We start from the raw sequence: 15,447 nt of genomic DNA on the forward strand, positions 1-15,447 counted from the left end.
GCGACGGGCGTTAGGAGGCGTAGCCCTCGATATCACAGTGTCGCGAGCACTTAATTCCGAGCCCTGGTCTACGCAGACACGATCGAAACCGCGGCAGGTTCGAAGAGGGTAGGAAAGTATCGCGTGAAAAGACTCACCGGTGTGCACGAGATGGTGCTTCTGGAGGTGGGCCAGCTGGGTGAAGCTCTTGGTGCAGACGTTGCACTTGAACGGCCTTTCGCCGGAGTGCGTCCTCAGGTGCACCTTGAGGTTCGATAGCTGGCCGAAGGTCTTGCAGCATACGTTGCACTCGTAGTGCATCTTGCCGTCCTTCTTCTTGAGCGGGTAGGGCAACGACCTGTAGCCCCTGGACCCCTGGGAGTTGGGGCTGAGGGAGCCGCTCTGCGAGCAGCCGTGGTCGTCCGGTGAGAGGGAGCTCGCGGGCGAGTATCGGTTCAAGGAGGAGTTCGCGTGGATGGTGAGCCCGGGATGGTGGCCGAGGTGAAGGTTGTGCGTGCTGGCGATCAACGCCTGGTTGGTGTCGATCTGCATGGTGGAGGAGGTCGGCAGCTGGTGGCTGCTGGTCGCCGCCTCGAGCCTCCTGCCGTCCGGCCTCTCGTAGACGACGTTCCCGCTCGGGGTCGGCGAGTAGGCGGTGCAGTTGATCGACAACGGGGCGACGTTGTGGTGCAACGAGCCGTTCTGATGGTAGATGCCGTACGGATACGAGGACGGCGACTGGATCGGCGAGATCGGCGACACGCTCTGGTTGCTGCTCGCGGCCGAGCTCGGGTAAACCGGGCTCGACTCGATCTGACAGCCACCGGAGCTCGAGTAGAGGATCGTCGAGGTGGTCGCGGCCCCTTGGGGCGTCCCGCTCGGCGACGGCGACTTGGTCTTCCTCTTGGCCGGGCAGCTGCTGCTCGCCGCGGACGAGTGGATGCCGCTGGTCGACGTCAGGATCGTGCTCGACGACAGCACGCTCGCGTTCGAGTGGCTCGAATGGTGATTGCTCGCGTTGCTGGACGAATGGATGCTCCCTGGGTGCGATTGCAGCCCCGCGTTCCCCGGGCCGGTGCTCGAGTGCAGGTTCCCGGTGCTCGAGTGCAGGCTGCCGGTGCTCGAGTGCAGGTCGCTCGTCGGACTCTGCATCGGCAGGGCGCTGTTCCCGCTGGTGGTCGAGTTCACGCACGCGTCCGCTTGCATCGGCAGATTCGAGCTCGAGTCCGGGCTGCACGGGAGAATATTCCCGTAGCGATGGGACTTTTTGTACGAGTAGGCCATCTCCGTCGGGCTGGACGGCGGTGGAGTCACCGAGTCCACGTGCGTCTGATGGTGGATCTGATGGTGCGGCTGTTGCTGCTGTTGCTGTTGCTGTTGTTGTTGTTGCTGCTGCTGCTGCTGTTGTTGTTGTTGTTGCTGCTGCTGCTGCTGCTGTTGTTGCTGCTGTTGGTGGTGCTGCAGCGCGCCGTTGTGGTGATGGCTGTGGCTGTGGCTGTTGTTATTGTTATCGGTGCTGCTGCGCAGCAGGATGTTTTCGAGGATGGAACTGCTTGGACTGGCCAGGTAGGCCGGTCTCCCGGAGCCGGGCATGTTGCCCTTGACCTCCGGCTCGTAGAACGGTTTCGCGTTCTTCTCGTGGATCTCATCCTCGGCGACAGTCGAGAGCACCGCGTTCTTCTGCAGCAGCATCGGCGAGACCGACTTCTGCAGCTCGGGGGTCACCGCTCTGCTCGACAGTTCTTGGTCCTTGTCCTTCACGGCGCCGTCCAGCCCCGTCTTCGCGGCCTGGAAGTTCCCGTAGGTCTTCGTGATCTTGATCTTGACCTTCCTGTACTCGTTCTTCGCGGCCGCGTTGTCCTGCTTGTCGAGCACCTCGTTGCTGCACACCGACGTCTTCGAGTTCTTGCTGAAGTCCAGCACGTAGTTGTTCTCCGAGTCGGACTCGCTGCTCTCCTCCGGCGGCGTGAGCACCTCGTCGTGGTAGCCGTTCGAGTGGTAGCCCTCGTCCGACCTCACCGATCCGTCGGTCGGCGTCATCTGCGACCGTCTCTCGTAGATCGACGGGTCCTTCAGCGGCGAGACCGCGTCCACGGTCGGCGGCAGCTCGTTCGGCAGCGCCGATTGTTGTACTTGTTGTCCTGGAACCGAGAGACCTCGTGGCGTTACCAAACCCGGATTCGCTCCGACCGCGACTCCGCCGAGTCCCCGAGCATACTCACGTATTCTTTGAAGCATCAGCTCGCCCGTTAACGGGTAATTGAGCCTCTCCGCGAACTCTCTGCAGTACCAGACCAACAGCTCCTGGTTCGGTAGTATCGGCTTGATCGTGTAAAAATAAATGTTCATCTGCAACAAGAGGGCCTTTCAGTATCGTCTCGAGAGCCGCCGATCCGCCGCGTCGGAACGACTGGCATCCGACTCACCTTATACTGGCATGCTATTAGGTTCTGCGATTCGGACGAATAAGCCGGGTTTACGTAACGCATCCAATTTGATTTCTGGACGTCGTAACCGTCGATGTAGTAGAACAGCTCGTTGTTCTTGTACACCTGTCGACGGAAAGCAGCGATTTTAGACAGTCCGTGGCCCCGTCGTTTCAAGGGGTCCGCGAACGAAAGCCGGACACGCGGACAAGCAACGCGGTGCCGTTTGCTTCGGAATCCGGCGCGATCCGAGTCTATCCGCGGCGGTTATACCGGCTGAGAAACATCGACGATTTAGCAGGGAGGATCGAGAGGGAATCCGAGTTCTCTATCGTAACTCATCAATTCGTTACGAGGCATCAATGGCTTCGCGGGTTTCGCTTTAAGGCTCGCTAGATCGGTTCAAACCAGTTTCTGGTCTTTGCCGGCTTCTTCCTCTCTCTCTCTATCCTCTCTCTATCCTCCCCCTAGACTCCCTGTTTCCCTTTCCGTTCTCTCCTCGCTTTTCTTCCGATTACGATCTCGCGAGAAGTCGGCCCCCTCGAACGCGATAGCCTCGGATCCGCGAGAATTTTCGTCCGATCAGCTGGTTCTTACCCTCCAGAAGTATTTCCGGTTCGCGTCGGCCGGCACCGAGTCCTTGGTGTACACTTGTCCCACCAGCGGACCGAACCGGGTCCCCTTCGGTATGTAACTGGTGCTCCAAACGCCCAACACCTGTGCACACAGCAAACCTTCCGTTCAGTTCGCGAAGCTCGTTTTCCGCGGATGAAAACGGGCTACTGTGCCCGGAGAACTACAGACTGGGCTGTTCAATTATCGAACCCTCCGAGGACGGTGCTCGGATCGGTATAGACCTCTTATCTTCAGAATTCTCGCTTTAGGACGCCTACGTTCGATAATAAAATATCGTCGGTCGCGGCTGTGTGGGGAGTGTAACCGGGTGGGATCGATGATGCATCCCCGAGTAGCTCGAGAATAGACCCCGAAGAATTGATAAGCAAGGATCTGAATGGGCTTGGCCACCGCTGGCCATAAAGTCGTCAAAAACGTCCGCCTTCGGAGGGTTAATAATAATCCGGACGGCAGGATAAAAACGGAATGCTTTCTCCCGAGCTTCCAGCAGACTGCCGAACCGAAATATCCCGCGAGAAACGATCGTCGATTCGGGTCGTCGCCGGAATAGACGTCATGTTCAACAGTTTTATCCGAGGAATATTCTTGGAGCCGCGTGACAGTCTATTTCCGCGGTGAAAAGGATTCTTCGCGTCAGCAAGTAACACAAATGCGCGGTAAAAACTGCGAATAATTCCACGGTGTCGTTACTCCCGTTTCCGGTTTCCAGAACTGCCAGTCGACAGTCTGGAATCGCTCGTCGAACTTCGGCCAGAACCACCTTCTATTTCGATCGCATGGGGAAGTTGAGCCGGTTACTGTGGGGTGACCAATCGTGTGCCTTTGGTTTGTTCTCCGTTTGTAATTAACTTTATATCTATCGATGGAGACATATTTTTAGTCTTTTATTCTGTCTATTTTTGAGTGGAAAAATTCTTTTATTCTTGCATCTATTCTTTTACATTATTTATTTCTGAGTTATTTCATACTATTATATTATATTGCATCTATTCTTTTATTTTGTTTATGTTTGAGTAAAAGATTCTTTCATTTTCACATCTATTCTTTTATTTTATTTCAGAGTAAAAAAGTTCTTTCATACATGCATCTACATTCTTCCATTTTGTTTATTTTTTAATTAAAAAATTCATTCATTTTTGCATCTCTTCTTTTATTTTGTTTATTTCCAAGTACAAAAATCCTTTGATTTTTGTATTGATTCTTGTATTCTGTTTATTTTTTAGTTAATTACGTTCGAAAGCAAACCAAAGGCACAGCGATCGATCACTCAGCAGTGACCGGTTCCAATATCCTATCCAATTTAAAGATGTCCGAAGTGTCGACCCGACAATCGCATCTACGCGGAACGATCGCAGTCTTCTAACCGAGTTCTAGCCGATAGCGCGTATCAATTGCGTAGGAATCGTGCAGCTATCGCTCCCTCTTTCTCGCCCGATTCTCCTGTCACCGAGGAAAGTGTGACGATTGACTTGGACTCTAGGTCACGACGCTCGCTAAGTTAATTAGCTCGGTAGCCGGATCGGTATCCTCGCTCGAGCCCGAAACGTTCAACTTGACCGACGGCGTGACGCGAGATGCGACGCGGAAAACGCGTTCTCCAAGGGTTTCGTTCGGGTCCTGTTTCGTAATCGTGCCGATCGAAGAAGCAAAATGAAGGAGGGATATTCGTAGATTCGTAGAGGGTCTCGCGACTCTCACCGAGGAGATCTCGAGAAATGATTCTTTGGCGGAGGAACGTACATCGTGGAGGGCCTGAGAAGGCTTGAGGACCAAATTTCTCGGCAGGGACGCTTCAGCGCGGTTCGCGTCGCCTGGCGACGCCCCCACGTCCGGTACCAAATACACGGCATGCTGCTCGAATTCCTCTTCCCTCAAGGTCGCGTGATCCCACTCGCTGGCCTCCATCCTTCACTGCACAGAAACACAGAAAGAAAAAGGTGACGTTAGTTTCTCGGGTTCGTCGAACTCCGGCCGGCGCTGACCGAAAACAAAGAAACGAGAGGCGGCGTGTATTCTTTGTGGATCGGCTGGCGGTGTACCGAGCAAAGTTCGTGATCGACCAGCCGCGGTTGTTCGACCCGACCGTGCCTCGGGAACACGGCGATTCGATACGCATCTAGGTACCGTTATAACCGCGAGTTGTTTACTAAAAGTTTAGCACATATCCAGGCGGCGCCGTTATGTTCTAGTCCCGGCGAGCGTCTTCGATCGACTTTCTCGCTTGTTCTGATAAATAACAAGGCTGGGGCCTATGCACGTCGCACGTCGCGCGCCGCACGCCGCGCGTGTAGCGTCGGTCGGTGAGAGGCACGCGTTTCGCGAACTCGCAAGCTATGCGCTTGCAAAGGGTCGCCAGTATGCCGGTCAATCCCGCTGTCCGCGTGTCCCTGTGCCGACGTGAATTATCCGCGCGCAAAGAAAGAAACGCGGAAATTGCGACACGTATTATTAGAAGGTACCGAGCATAACGACGACCGGCGTCCGCGCTACCCCGTTATAAATAGTTTCGACTCGTCCGTGAATCGATGCGATCGATAATCCTCGAAATGTTTCGAAACTGTCTCCCGGCTGATAACGCCTGTTCCCGATCCCGATCGCCGGAAAAAAAGAAAGAACGCACCGGTAAATGGTGCGCTAAACCGGGGAACAGCCCTCGGTCCGTGTCCCATTGAGATTTAGTCACGTGCTGCGCGAAAATCGCATTTTTTTCTTCGCCTGAATCGGCGGCGGTGCAACACTTTAACACCGCGAAAGTGAAACCCGTCCACGCATTGATCGACTGCAGGGGTGAGGGGGTGGGGGCCGGGGACGGGGCATAAACTCCGAAGTCCGCCCCCTCCCCCGTCGGCCTCGACGCCCCCGCGCGACCCCGCGTGCCACCCAACACCCCCCCAACACCGTCGAACACCCCCGCTCAACCGTCGGGGGTTTTCGCTACTCGTTGAATTTCCATTTCCGTGGAAATCGCGCACTATCAGCCCGTTCACTATTCGTTAACTTTCCGCGTAACTTTTTGCCGCCCCTCCCGCGCCTTCACCCCCGGCGGCTGACTCGCCGTTTCAACCCTTTCGCACAACGGATCTTTTTCCCTTCGCTCTCTTCGAGTCTCGACGTTCTTTTCCGCGAACGACGCTTCTCTCGCTCTCGCTCCCTTCCTCTCCCTTTCGCTCCCTTTCTCTCTTCCGCGTATTCTCTTCGCCCTTAGGTCGCGTTCGTTCGTTCCCTTCCGTTCGCAAAACGCGTCGACGGTGTTCCGTTCGCTGGACGGAAATTCGAAACGAGCGATGTTCCTGCTCGGCGACGGTCCAGCCGTTCGGAATCCCTATAACGCGGCGAACGTTGCACCAATGCCCTTTTTGGTGAACGACCCTAACCGTTCGCGCCCCGAGAGAATTTCGGTGCTCGCGAACGGAGAGAAGCAACGCTCGATCTCCGTGCGTTCTTCGAGTCGTTCGTGTTCATAGGGGTTTCTATTTCTAATAAGAGTGCGGTGCTTCGTAACGCACAGTACTCACGCCTTTTGACGCATCGGTTCGCGACCCGCGAGTCGTCGACTGCGATCTGCGACCTGCGACCTGCGATCTGCGATCCCTGCCCTCTCCTCTCCTGTGCTCGGTCTCGTTTCTGCTTGCTTCGCGGTCGCGGCGAGGGGGAGGTACTCCTGGTGCCCGGTATCTTTACGTGATCCTGTGATTCTTAAGGGAGATCGGCATCCCGACGACTCTGGGCAGACTCGGGTGCCTGGAGCAGCGGCCTCGCGTCGAGGGACGAAACGCGCCGGTGTTGCTCAACATTTATTTGAAAATGTCCGAAGGCAAGGCGAAATCTCGACGTCGATAAGGCCGATCGCTGCCGACCTAGGCGGTCCTCTGCCACCTATACGACGCTTATCGATTATCAGGACATCGAGGAAAAGAAGTTGGGATCGGTGCTGCCGTTGCACCCGACTCGATCAACCACTCGCACTCTCCGTTCTCGTTGTTTGTCAACAACTATGCTCGGAAGGATCCGCGGCGATCGCACCGAGGTATCCCCTCGATCCTCCTCGCCCCACCGCGGCCGGTCGGCTCTCCTCGAATCGGCTTCGATTCGAGTTCGATTCCGGCTCGATTCCGGTCGTGACCGACCGGAGAAGAGATCGTCCGGGAAAGCACACGCGCTTCTTCTCACTCTCCTTTCGAATGCACCACCCCCTAGCGCACACACTCGCGCGTACACGCACGAGTCACACCACGCACCTACACACACACAAGCGCGCGCGCTCGCGACCGCAGAACCAACAACTTGGACGTGCTTCACCTCTTTCCGTCTCGCGCCCCCTCCTCCGGCCCTATTTTACTTTCCCAGGTGTAACAACCGGGACGCAAAACCGCTCCAACTCGGACGGGGGTGAGCCGGTCGATCGGTCGAGAGAAGCGCACGAGTACCGCGAGCGAAATCGGTGGTTGTCTTTCAAACAACGTTCGGCAACGCTTTTTCCACCCCTTCCGACGAACGAGGGACCGAGCCGATTCCGATTCCGCGAGCACGCCGTCGGCGGACGGTAACGCCGACAAACTCGCGACTGGTCGTAAGCGAGAACGTGAACGCGAACGAGACGCAGATTTCCGTCGAGAGCACCACCGGAGAATTAACTCCGCGGCAAACCGGCGCGCACAATAACGAACAAATGCGAACCACGCGAACCACCTTGGACGAACGCGAATCAACGGGAATCGACGGGAAACCGGACACGCGTTTCCCCGTGAGTACCGTCGCGTTTCAACCCTTTTTTCGAGGGTGGTCTCCGCCTTCGGGGTCTCTTTGGATGGCACACGCAGAGAGCAGTGTGTGGAACTCGGGTAGACCTGACCTAGCCCAACGCGAGTCGGCTTGGCTCGTCCTCCCCCTGCGTCGGTATTGGTCGCTGGCTATCCCTCTCTCTCTCTCTCTCCCTCTCCGCTCGGCCCTCTCCGTTTCTCTCTCGCTTCGTCTCTCTCGGACGAACGTGGACGCGGTGGTGTGCCAGCAAAGCTGCCAGACCAGAGCAGAGGTGGTGCATTTCTCTGCGCTGCGCTTTCGATCGACCCGTTGCCAGAGGTTCCCTCCGTCCCTCTTCCCCTCGACCCTCTATCCCTCGCCACTCGCCCACCCTCCCTCACCCACCCTCCTGCTGCTGCTGCTGCTGCTGCTGCTGCTACCGCTCTCGGTCTTTTCCTTCTGTCGCTCTCCTTCTCTCTCTCTCTCTCTCTCTCTCTCTCTGTCTGTCTGTCTCTCGCTCTCTTTCTTTCTCTGTCGTTCCCTTTCTCCGCTCGATCATTCCGCCCTCGTTCCCCTTCCCACTCCATCTTTATTCCTCTTATTCCTCCCACCCTCGCGCCACACCGTACACCTCTCTCGTGCATTTCCCTCTTCCGTCCTGCTTGCTGCGTCGCGCGTTTCTCCCCCTCTTCGTCGGACGCGCTCTCGTTACCCCTTTCAACCCCTCCAACTACTCCAGCGCGTGCAAACCGTGTCTCTCTCTCTCTCGTTCACTCTTTTGCTCTGTTCGTCTCCCTCTTCTTCCCTCTTCTTATTTTCCCTCGGCTGCCGCTTTTCCCTATCTGTCTATCTCAACCGCCCTCCCACCCCCGTTCTCTCGCTTTTTCCCTCGTCCTCGGATTTTCCATTCTGTCGGCTCTGTATCTCTGTCCGTCGATGCCGACAGGGTGCATGCGCCGATCGTGCAGCTAAGTTTAATTCTTCGGATAACTTCTCGCGACCGTAACCACTCGCTCGCCCCGATGCGTTCTAAATGAAACTCGAGACGAGCGGGGATCGACGCGTGTACCTGCCGGATCCATCGGCCGACGCCGACGTCGGCGTCGACGTAGCGTCTCGCATCGACGACTCGCCTACGACGATGCCTGCCTCCGTTCTCCGGGATATCTCTATTCCGCGGAGGATTCGAATGGATCTGTAAGAGGATTCGGTTTTGTAACGCGGGGGTGGTTTATGTAACGCTTGGAAATCGATAGGGCGAGCGAGAGTGGGCGAATGATCTAAGAACGGACGTAGTTTCGTGCGCGATCGACCGGGAGAGTAGCGACGTCCTCGAGAAACATTGAAAAAGAAAAGATGCCGTTTTCGTGCGAGTCAGCCTCGAAGTCCGTTTGTACTGTTTGCGTTCGCGTTAATTGTCTACGGGCGCGAAGAACGTACTCGAAAACAGCGAGATCGGATGCTTCTCGGGGAGAGGCTCGATCTCGTCGACGAGGCGATCTTTGCGGGATCGAAGTACAATCTCTTCTGGTCTGGTAAATTTTCAAGCCAGACGACCGTCTACAAAAATCCTACGGTGTTTTTCTCCCGTCCTTGTTTGCTGTGTGCTCGAGCGTGCGGTTTTTCTATGGTGCGTCCCTCTCGCACGGTCTCTCCTCGTCCGTTGTCCTCCAGCAACCCCTTCACGGGGACGTGCATTTAACCCCAGCGCTCACCCTTTAGCCACCCTCCGGCCACCCCCAACGCTCTCTTCCCATTCACGGGTCGGTGCATACACCGATCACGTACTAGCCGCGTGAATGTAAATCGGCCGAAATCGATCCAGACTGGTCTGGAATCGAAAGCTTTAATGATTTTCTTTCCGAAACGGTTTCCCCGCGCGGCGCGTAAACCGCCGCGACAATAGCAGTCGATTCCCGGGCCGAGTCGAGCCGATAATCCGATAAGAATAGTCGGTATAATAAAAACTCTCTCGTTACGTGCTTCCGCGAATCGGTTTTCAACTGCTCGGTTCTACTCGCCCCAGGCCGAGTTAATCGTTCCTTTTGTTTGGCCAGACCCGGTCTCGAAATCGACCGAATCTCGGACCGCGCGGAGTCGAGAGATCGGTAACGTTCTCCTCGACGGGACGAAACGGCGCGGCCGATCGATGCTCCCGACTCTTTTTATTTTTTTCTTTCGTCCAGCCTAGACTCGTCCTCTCTCGGCTGAGCGACGGGGGTCGTCGAACCTACTCGGATCCTAATCCTGAAGACCGGTCTCGATTCCATCTGCAAGGTTACGTGAACGAAATCTGCCTTCGTGGCGCACGCGCTCGCGAAACCACCGATTCTCACCTCGAGATAATGCCGACGTTCGCTACGAAACTCCTCCCAGTACTCGCCGAGAGTACTTTCGAACTCATTCTGTGCAAACCCGCGATGCCATAATTCGCGATCGACCTGTTACTCGCAGGGGGCAAGAATCGAGTGGGCTGGAATCATAATGGCATTTTTCTTATTGCGAGAAACAAAGAATGTTCGTCGTTCGCTAACGTGTCGTAACGTTTTTACTGGCCAAATTTATTATTAAAATAATTTAGTGTTTAGTTCGTTCGCGTTCATTTAACGGCGGAATAAACCATTTGTTACGGCGAGGGAAATTAAGAATAATGCAGCAGTCGCGCGAGGACGGATAAAATATAAAAATTAAATAAACTTAAATATTATAATATAATATATATAATAATAATATTATATATAATATATTAAACTTAAATATTAAAGAAAAATGTATAGTTACTTCGTCATTTAATACACTTGTTTCGTCAATATTGCGACATGCATAGTTTACATTTTAGAACATATGTCAAAACTTTCGAAAGTTACGTCACTATAATTCTAACCCACTCGATTGTCGCTCGAAGCGTCCAGAAATCTTTGAAACCTCACAACGCGTGCAGGAATCGATAGAATCGAACGAATTCGATAGCGTACTAGATAACGCGATTTCTTGGAATTGGTCTACAACTGTATACGACTTCTTGCGATCCTACCGTTTTCAAGACACTCCGCTCGATAATATAGCCGGTTACAATGTGGTGACCGATTCCTGTGCTTTCTTTTCGAGCATAATTAAACTTGATGTTTATCGAATAAAACGTATTAGATTTTTGAATACTTTTAATTCGTTCATTTCTGAATACAAAAATTCTACATGAGAGCGACTAGGACCGCGAACGAGTTCAGCAAAGAACTTAATTTCTTCGGGAACACCCTGAGCCATTTTACTAACTCCACTGTATCTGTCGTAAAATCTTATTCTCTGTAACGTCTCTTTTATTCCGGATTATGTGTATTTCACTTGCATGATTTAAAAGGGGGCGTACTGACCCGAAAATAAATAATAATAATATTCAAAACCAATTTACATAATCTGTTTACCAAACTGTTGACTCTCACCGATTCTCGGTCTGCATTAATATTAATTTTTGTTCTTTGTTGTAAAAATGGGTTCTTCGGCCGCATAATAACTAAACAAATAAATAATATATCTTATTCCATAAATGTAAAGTTAATTATGTCCTATTTGAATCGCGCTGTGTACTCGAAAGAAGCGATCGCGAATTAGCCCGCGCAACAATAAAAGAAAAGGGATAATGGCAGGCCGACGGAAGTAGAACAAGATGCGCAACGCGGACATTTCCTAGAGTCCACTTTTATGACCCGAGACAAATATTTACGGCGAGCGACGCGCTGCGATGCGATGCGACGCGACGCGCTGCATCGACGGAGCCATCGGTGTGTATCGACTCTCAATAATTCACTCGGCGGTGTTCCTGAAATTAATAGAATATCACGGGCCCGGGTCATGATTTATTCGTAATTCCATGGAAATGCCTGCGACGGTAGAATCAAATTTATAGTGGTAATTGCACTTTATCGGCGACCGGTCTCTGTTCGCCCCTGGCTCGTTTCTGTTCGCGCGCTCGTCCCGCCTCCTTCTCGTCGCGCCGAGAATAAAATAATTTCGCTTAATCCCGCGACGCGTGCGAAATTTCAACGGCAGGTCGCTTTTAATTCAGCCGGCCGACTGGCTTCCGCGGAAATTCGAAAATAATTCAATTCGAGCGCGCGCAGCCCCGCAAACGCGGCCGACTCCGGGAAGGATCGAGCCCCGATCGAATCCCGCGTGCGCACGCTGCAGCTTGCCAAATATTTTCATTTCAATCGGCGAAAAGCCGTCTCGGCCATTGGTCGTCTGCGGCCACCGAAGAGAGTGGAGCCCGCTATGTGGGCGAGGTCGACGACCTGGTCGAAACCGTGTGACGAAATTTCGTCGCAGGCACACGCGGCCCGGCCCGGCACAGCTCGGCCGAAATTTCACTTTTCGAGGGACACGCTCGGTTGTACACACCAGCGATTCACCTCTCGCGGATTTCCACGCCGCCGAGGCCTCCTAGCGAGAGAAGTTTCCGCGTGAATCGCCGACGACTACTAACCCAGATACGTTCGCCGGGTCGTCGATCTTTTCCCTCCTCGGAGGAACGACTGTACCAGATATATTAATTTCCTTCGGCTCGAGCGCTCCTCGCGGGAATCTCGCCGAGATTTTCGGTGCGCCGTCGCTTCCTTCTTATCGTTCGACAAACTGTTCGATCCGATCTCGCACCGCTAACGACGATGCGAACGGTCCTGAAATCTGTGCCCTTTCCCGAGCACTCGAGCCGCGTTCGACTAATAGAAGAAAGTCTGTTCTTGCACAGGAATTCCATCGAACGGTACACGGTCAACACAATTGCATAAACAGGATCATCGCGAATGAGAATCATTACAGCAACACAGTAATCTTCCCTGGTGCTTTTTCAGCACCTTGCGGCACTCAAGTTGCGAGTTACAATACTTCAAAATTGCAAAATTATTACAATTATTATTATCATTATCAATAGAAAATAAAATTTTCCTAAGTCAATTGTGCGAAAGAGAGAACTTTCAATAATTTAATAATTACCACGAGTTAACAACGATGCAACGGTATTCTCAAATTCTTCCAGCATCTTCGCAGTCTTTTGTTGCACCCATCGCTTTAGTCGTTAATGCGAAAAGTCAAGAGTTTTCTCATTATCCTTCACGTTGTTCCCTTATGTATGCTGAAGGGTTCTGTCCCCCCAAAAACAACAGAACACGTATAAACAGCGATCGGCCGGGATTCTTCTCGGGTCGAGCACATGATTTCGGGAACGAAAGAAACCGAAAGGCACCGAAAGGGGTTGGGACAGGGGCGAAGTCGTGGGAAAAATTCGACCCGATTCCTGCTAAAAGGTTAATTGATTCCCGGAATCCTCGAGAAACGAGTTTAGCCGAGGTTTCCCCGATCGAAACAAGGTCCGAGGTAGCCGGGGCGACGACGCTCTCCGTCGTTTTATCGATCGGCTGCGTCGAGTGGGTTTTTCGCCCCGACGAAAGGGAAATTAAAGCTCGGCGATCCTTGGTGAGCGCCGAACGATGGCTGCGGGCCATCGACACTGCAGAGGAACGCTGCATAACGCGGAACTAGCGAGGCAAGGGCCGCCGTTTTCTAATCAGACGCGGCGCGTAACACCGGCCGCGAATAGAAAACTGAATGTGAACCGGAAATACCGTTTCCATGGAACCCATTCGAATCGAACCGCTCCATGGTGTACGCAAGGTGCTTTACCTCTCCCGTGGCTCCACTCTCGTAACTGTTACTTTAGAGGATAACGGGCCGGGCGAACGTTCGCTCGCACGCTCGCCCGCTCGCGCGCGCCTGCATGCGATTGCGTGTACGCTTTACATTGTACACGATACGGACGCCACACAAGATACACACGCTACACACGGTGCACACATGGTTCTCGATAGTAACGGGCAGAAATTTGTCTAGAACGGTGGCCGCCGCGGATGGACGGAACGAGCTATCCCGGGGCTGTTCGCGAATTTCATCGTCACGCCTAGGAATTTTCGTCGGCGGTGGTTCAACGAACTCCCCCGGCAGTCTCCCACTCGGGCCGAGGAGCTCGAAATCCCGCGGAATCTTCGCGAATCCGCGAATCTTCTTGCGGAGGCTCTCTGCTCCTGCGGGGCGCGCGAGCCGGAAACCGTCGCCTCTCGAAACGGAGACGCGGCGGAGGGAAAGGCTACGGATCGGCGAAGGTCGGAAGCCCTCGAATATTCGTTCGATGTTTCCGCGACGGTTAAGAAAGGTCTGGACAGCCGTAAGAAGGTCGACGGTTCGCCGAGCCGGCGGGGTCGACGAACCTTAAGGCTTTGAACCGGGACATGTTGCGTTTCAAGCGTTTTTGTAGAAAGCGCTGCTGCTCGCGCTAACGTCGGCCGACTACGATCATTGTTTCACCGACGGCAAAAAGGCCGCCCGGCATTTTCTTACGGCGCTCTCTGTTCGGCGAAAAAGAGAGAAACGAACGGGCACTCGCGAGCCGGCCCGTCGTTCCGTTAGCCGATTTGAATTTTCATGAGCGACAACCACCCTGGCCGAAAATAATTTGCGCAGCGCGCGCCGCTTCCGGGAACTTCGAAAACCAGTTCTCCGGCCGAGTATAGATCGATGACGATCCACGAATATTTAAGCTCGCCCGGCCGGAGAGCGCGAAACTTTTTACGGTGGTGGCTCTTCGCCGTCGTCGGTCCGCCCTGAAACGGGAGCACGCGTTTCGGAGGGTTGCAGCAAACGCCGTGATCGAGATCGGCAGGGAAGGCCCCCGGGAAACCGTTTCGCACTGGCCCCCCTTGAAAATCAAAGTCCCGTTTGACGGCGTTTCACGAGCCAGAGGCCTAGAGCCGCGGCTAGAAGCTGGTCTTTAAAGGCCGACGTACTCTCGGCTGGTAGCAAAATGTAAACCGGAAAAGCAACGAGCAAGTGAATTAGCGAAGTGAGTTCGCGATCGCCCCTCCACTCCCCTCCGAGCGGTTTTCTGTGCCGCCGTCTCCTCCTCGGTCGTTCTCTTGCTCGCTCGCGTGCTCGCTCGCATGCTCGCTCGCTCGCTCGGGGCCGCTTCGTCCTTGTTTCTCCTCGTTCACCGGCCACCTTCCATTCTCTCTCGCCACGGATCTGAAAGAAGGTCTCTGCCGGTCATTGTCCCACTTGGAGGTCTACTTGGACTTGGACTTGGACCACACCATAGGCATGGTGCGCTGAGTAACGAGGTTCCGATACCCCCATAGGGGACCCCCTTTTGCGCCTATATATTCTATACGCAACACGTACAAGACCGTTCGCGAACCGAGACAGGGACGGACGGGGACAGTGTTCGCGAGCGGTGAACGAACTTTAAACGCACCGTCGTCCTCTTGCTCTTGCTCTTCCGGACCAGCTAACCCGTGAAAATCTCCCTAAACGCGCGATCCATCCTTCCGTCTTCCACTTCTTTTCTTATCGTAGCGTTCACTATTTCCAGGATTCTCTTGGAATCCTCTGGAAACTGTTGGAAAGCCAGCAAAAAGTATAGAGACGCCTCTCGCGCCACACCAAGATTCGAGATCTTCCAGAATCGCAACAGCGTAACAATTTCTTGAACGAACAAAGCTAGTTACATAATTGATTGGCACAATTTATTATTGTGCTCGTATTAGACCTTTTTGAACCGCAAGTACCATCTGAGTCACTCCATAGTAGCGAATTCTTTCACGCCGATGAAAGAAGAACCTCA

The 15,447-nt window shown here is 53.9% G+C and overlaps 2 protein-coding genes across 4 annotated transcripts in view; one reads left to right on the forward strand and one right to left on the reverse strand.

The window, feature by feature from the left end:
* LOC117220188 (protein FAM76A) overlaps nt 1–15,447 on the forward strand; it is a 68,762-nt gene that overhangs the window by 11,910 nt on the left and 41,405 nt on the right. The window lies entirely within an intron of this gene.
* The window catches only part of Blimp-1 (PR domain zinc finger protein 1), a 36,224-nt gene that overhangs the window by 7,185 nt on the left and 13,592 nt on the right, over nt 1–15,447 (reverse strand). The window contains exons 1-6 of one of the 3 annotated variants that reach the window (XM_076524836.1): nt 6,557–6,682; nt 4,782–4,952; nt 3,003–3,122; nt 2,406–2,531; nt 2,202–2,328; nt 138–2,120 (exon numbers count right to left, since the gene is read on the reverse strand). In XM_076524836.1, the coding sequence (XP_076380951.1) occupies nt 138–2,120; nt 2,202–2,328; nt 2,406–2,531; nt 3,003–3,122; nt 4,782–4,946 (2,521 nt within the window). In that variant the 5' untranslated portion in view covers nt 4,947–4,952; nt 6,557–6,682. Of the gene's footprint in view, nt 1–137; nt 2,121–2,201; nt 2,329–2,405; nt 2,532–3,002; nt 3,123–4,739; nt 4,953–6,556; nt 6,683–15,447 lie in introns of those variants that run through there. The other 2 variants (XM_076524834.1, XM_076524835.1) reach the window with 2 other exon arrangements.

This window comes from Megalopta genalis, chromosome 10, assembly GCF_051020955.1.
Source record: "Megalopta genalis isolate 19385.01 chromosome 10, iyMegGena1_principal, whole genome shotgun sequence".
Lineage (NCBI taxonomy): Eukaryota > Metazoa > Arthropoda > Insecta > Hymenoptera > Halictidae > Megalopta > Megalopta genalis.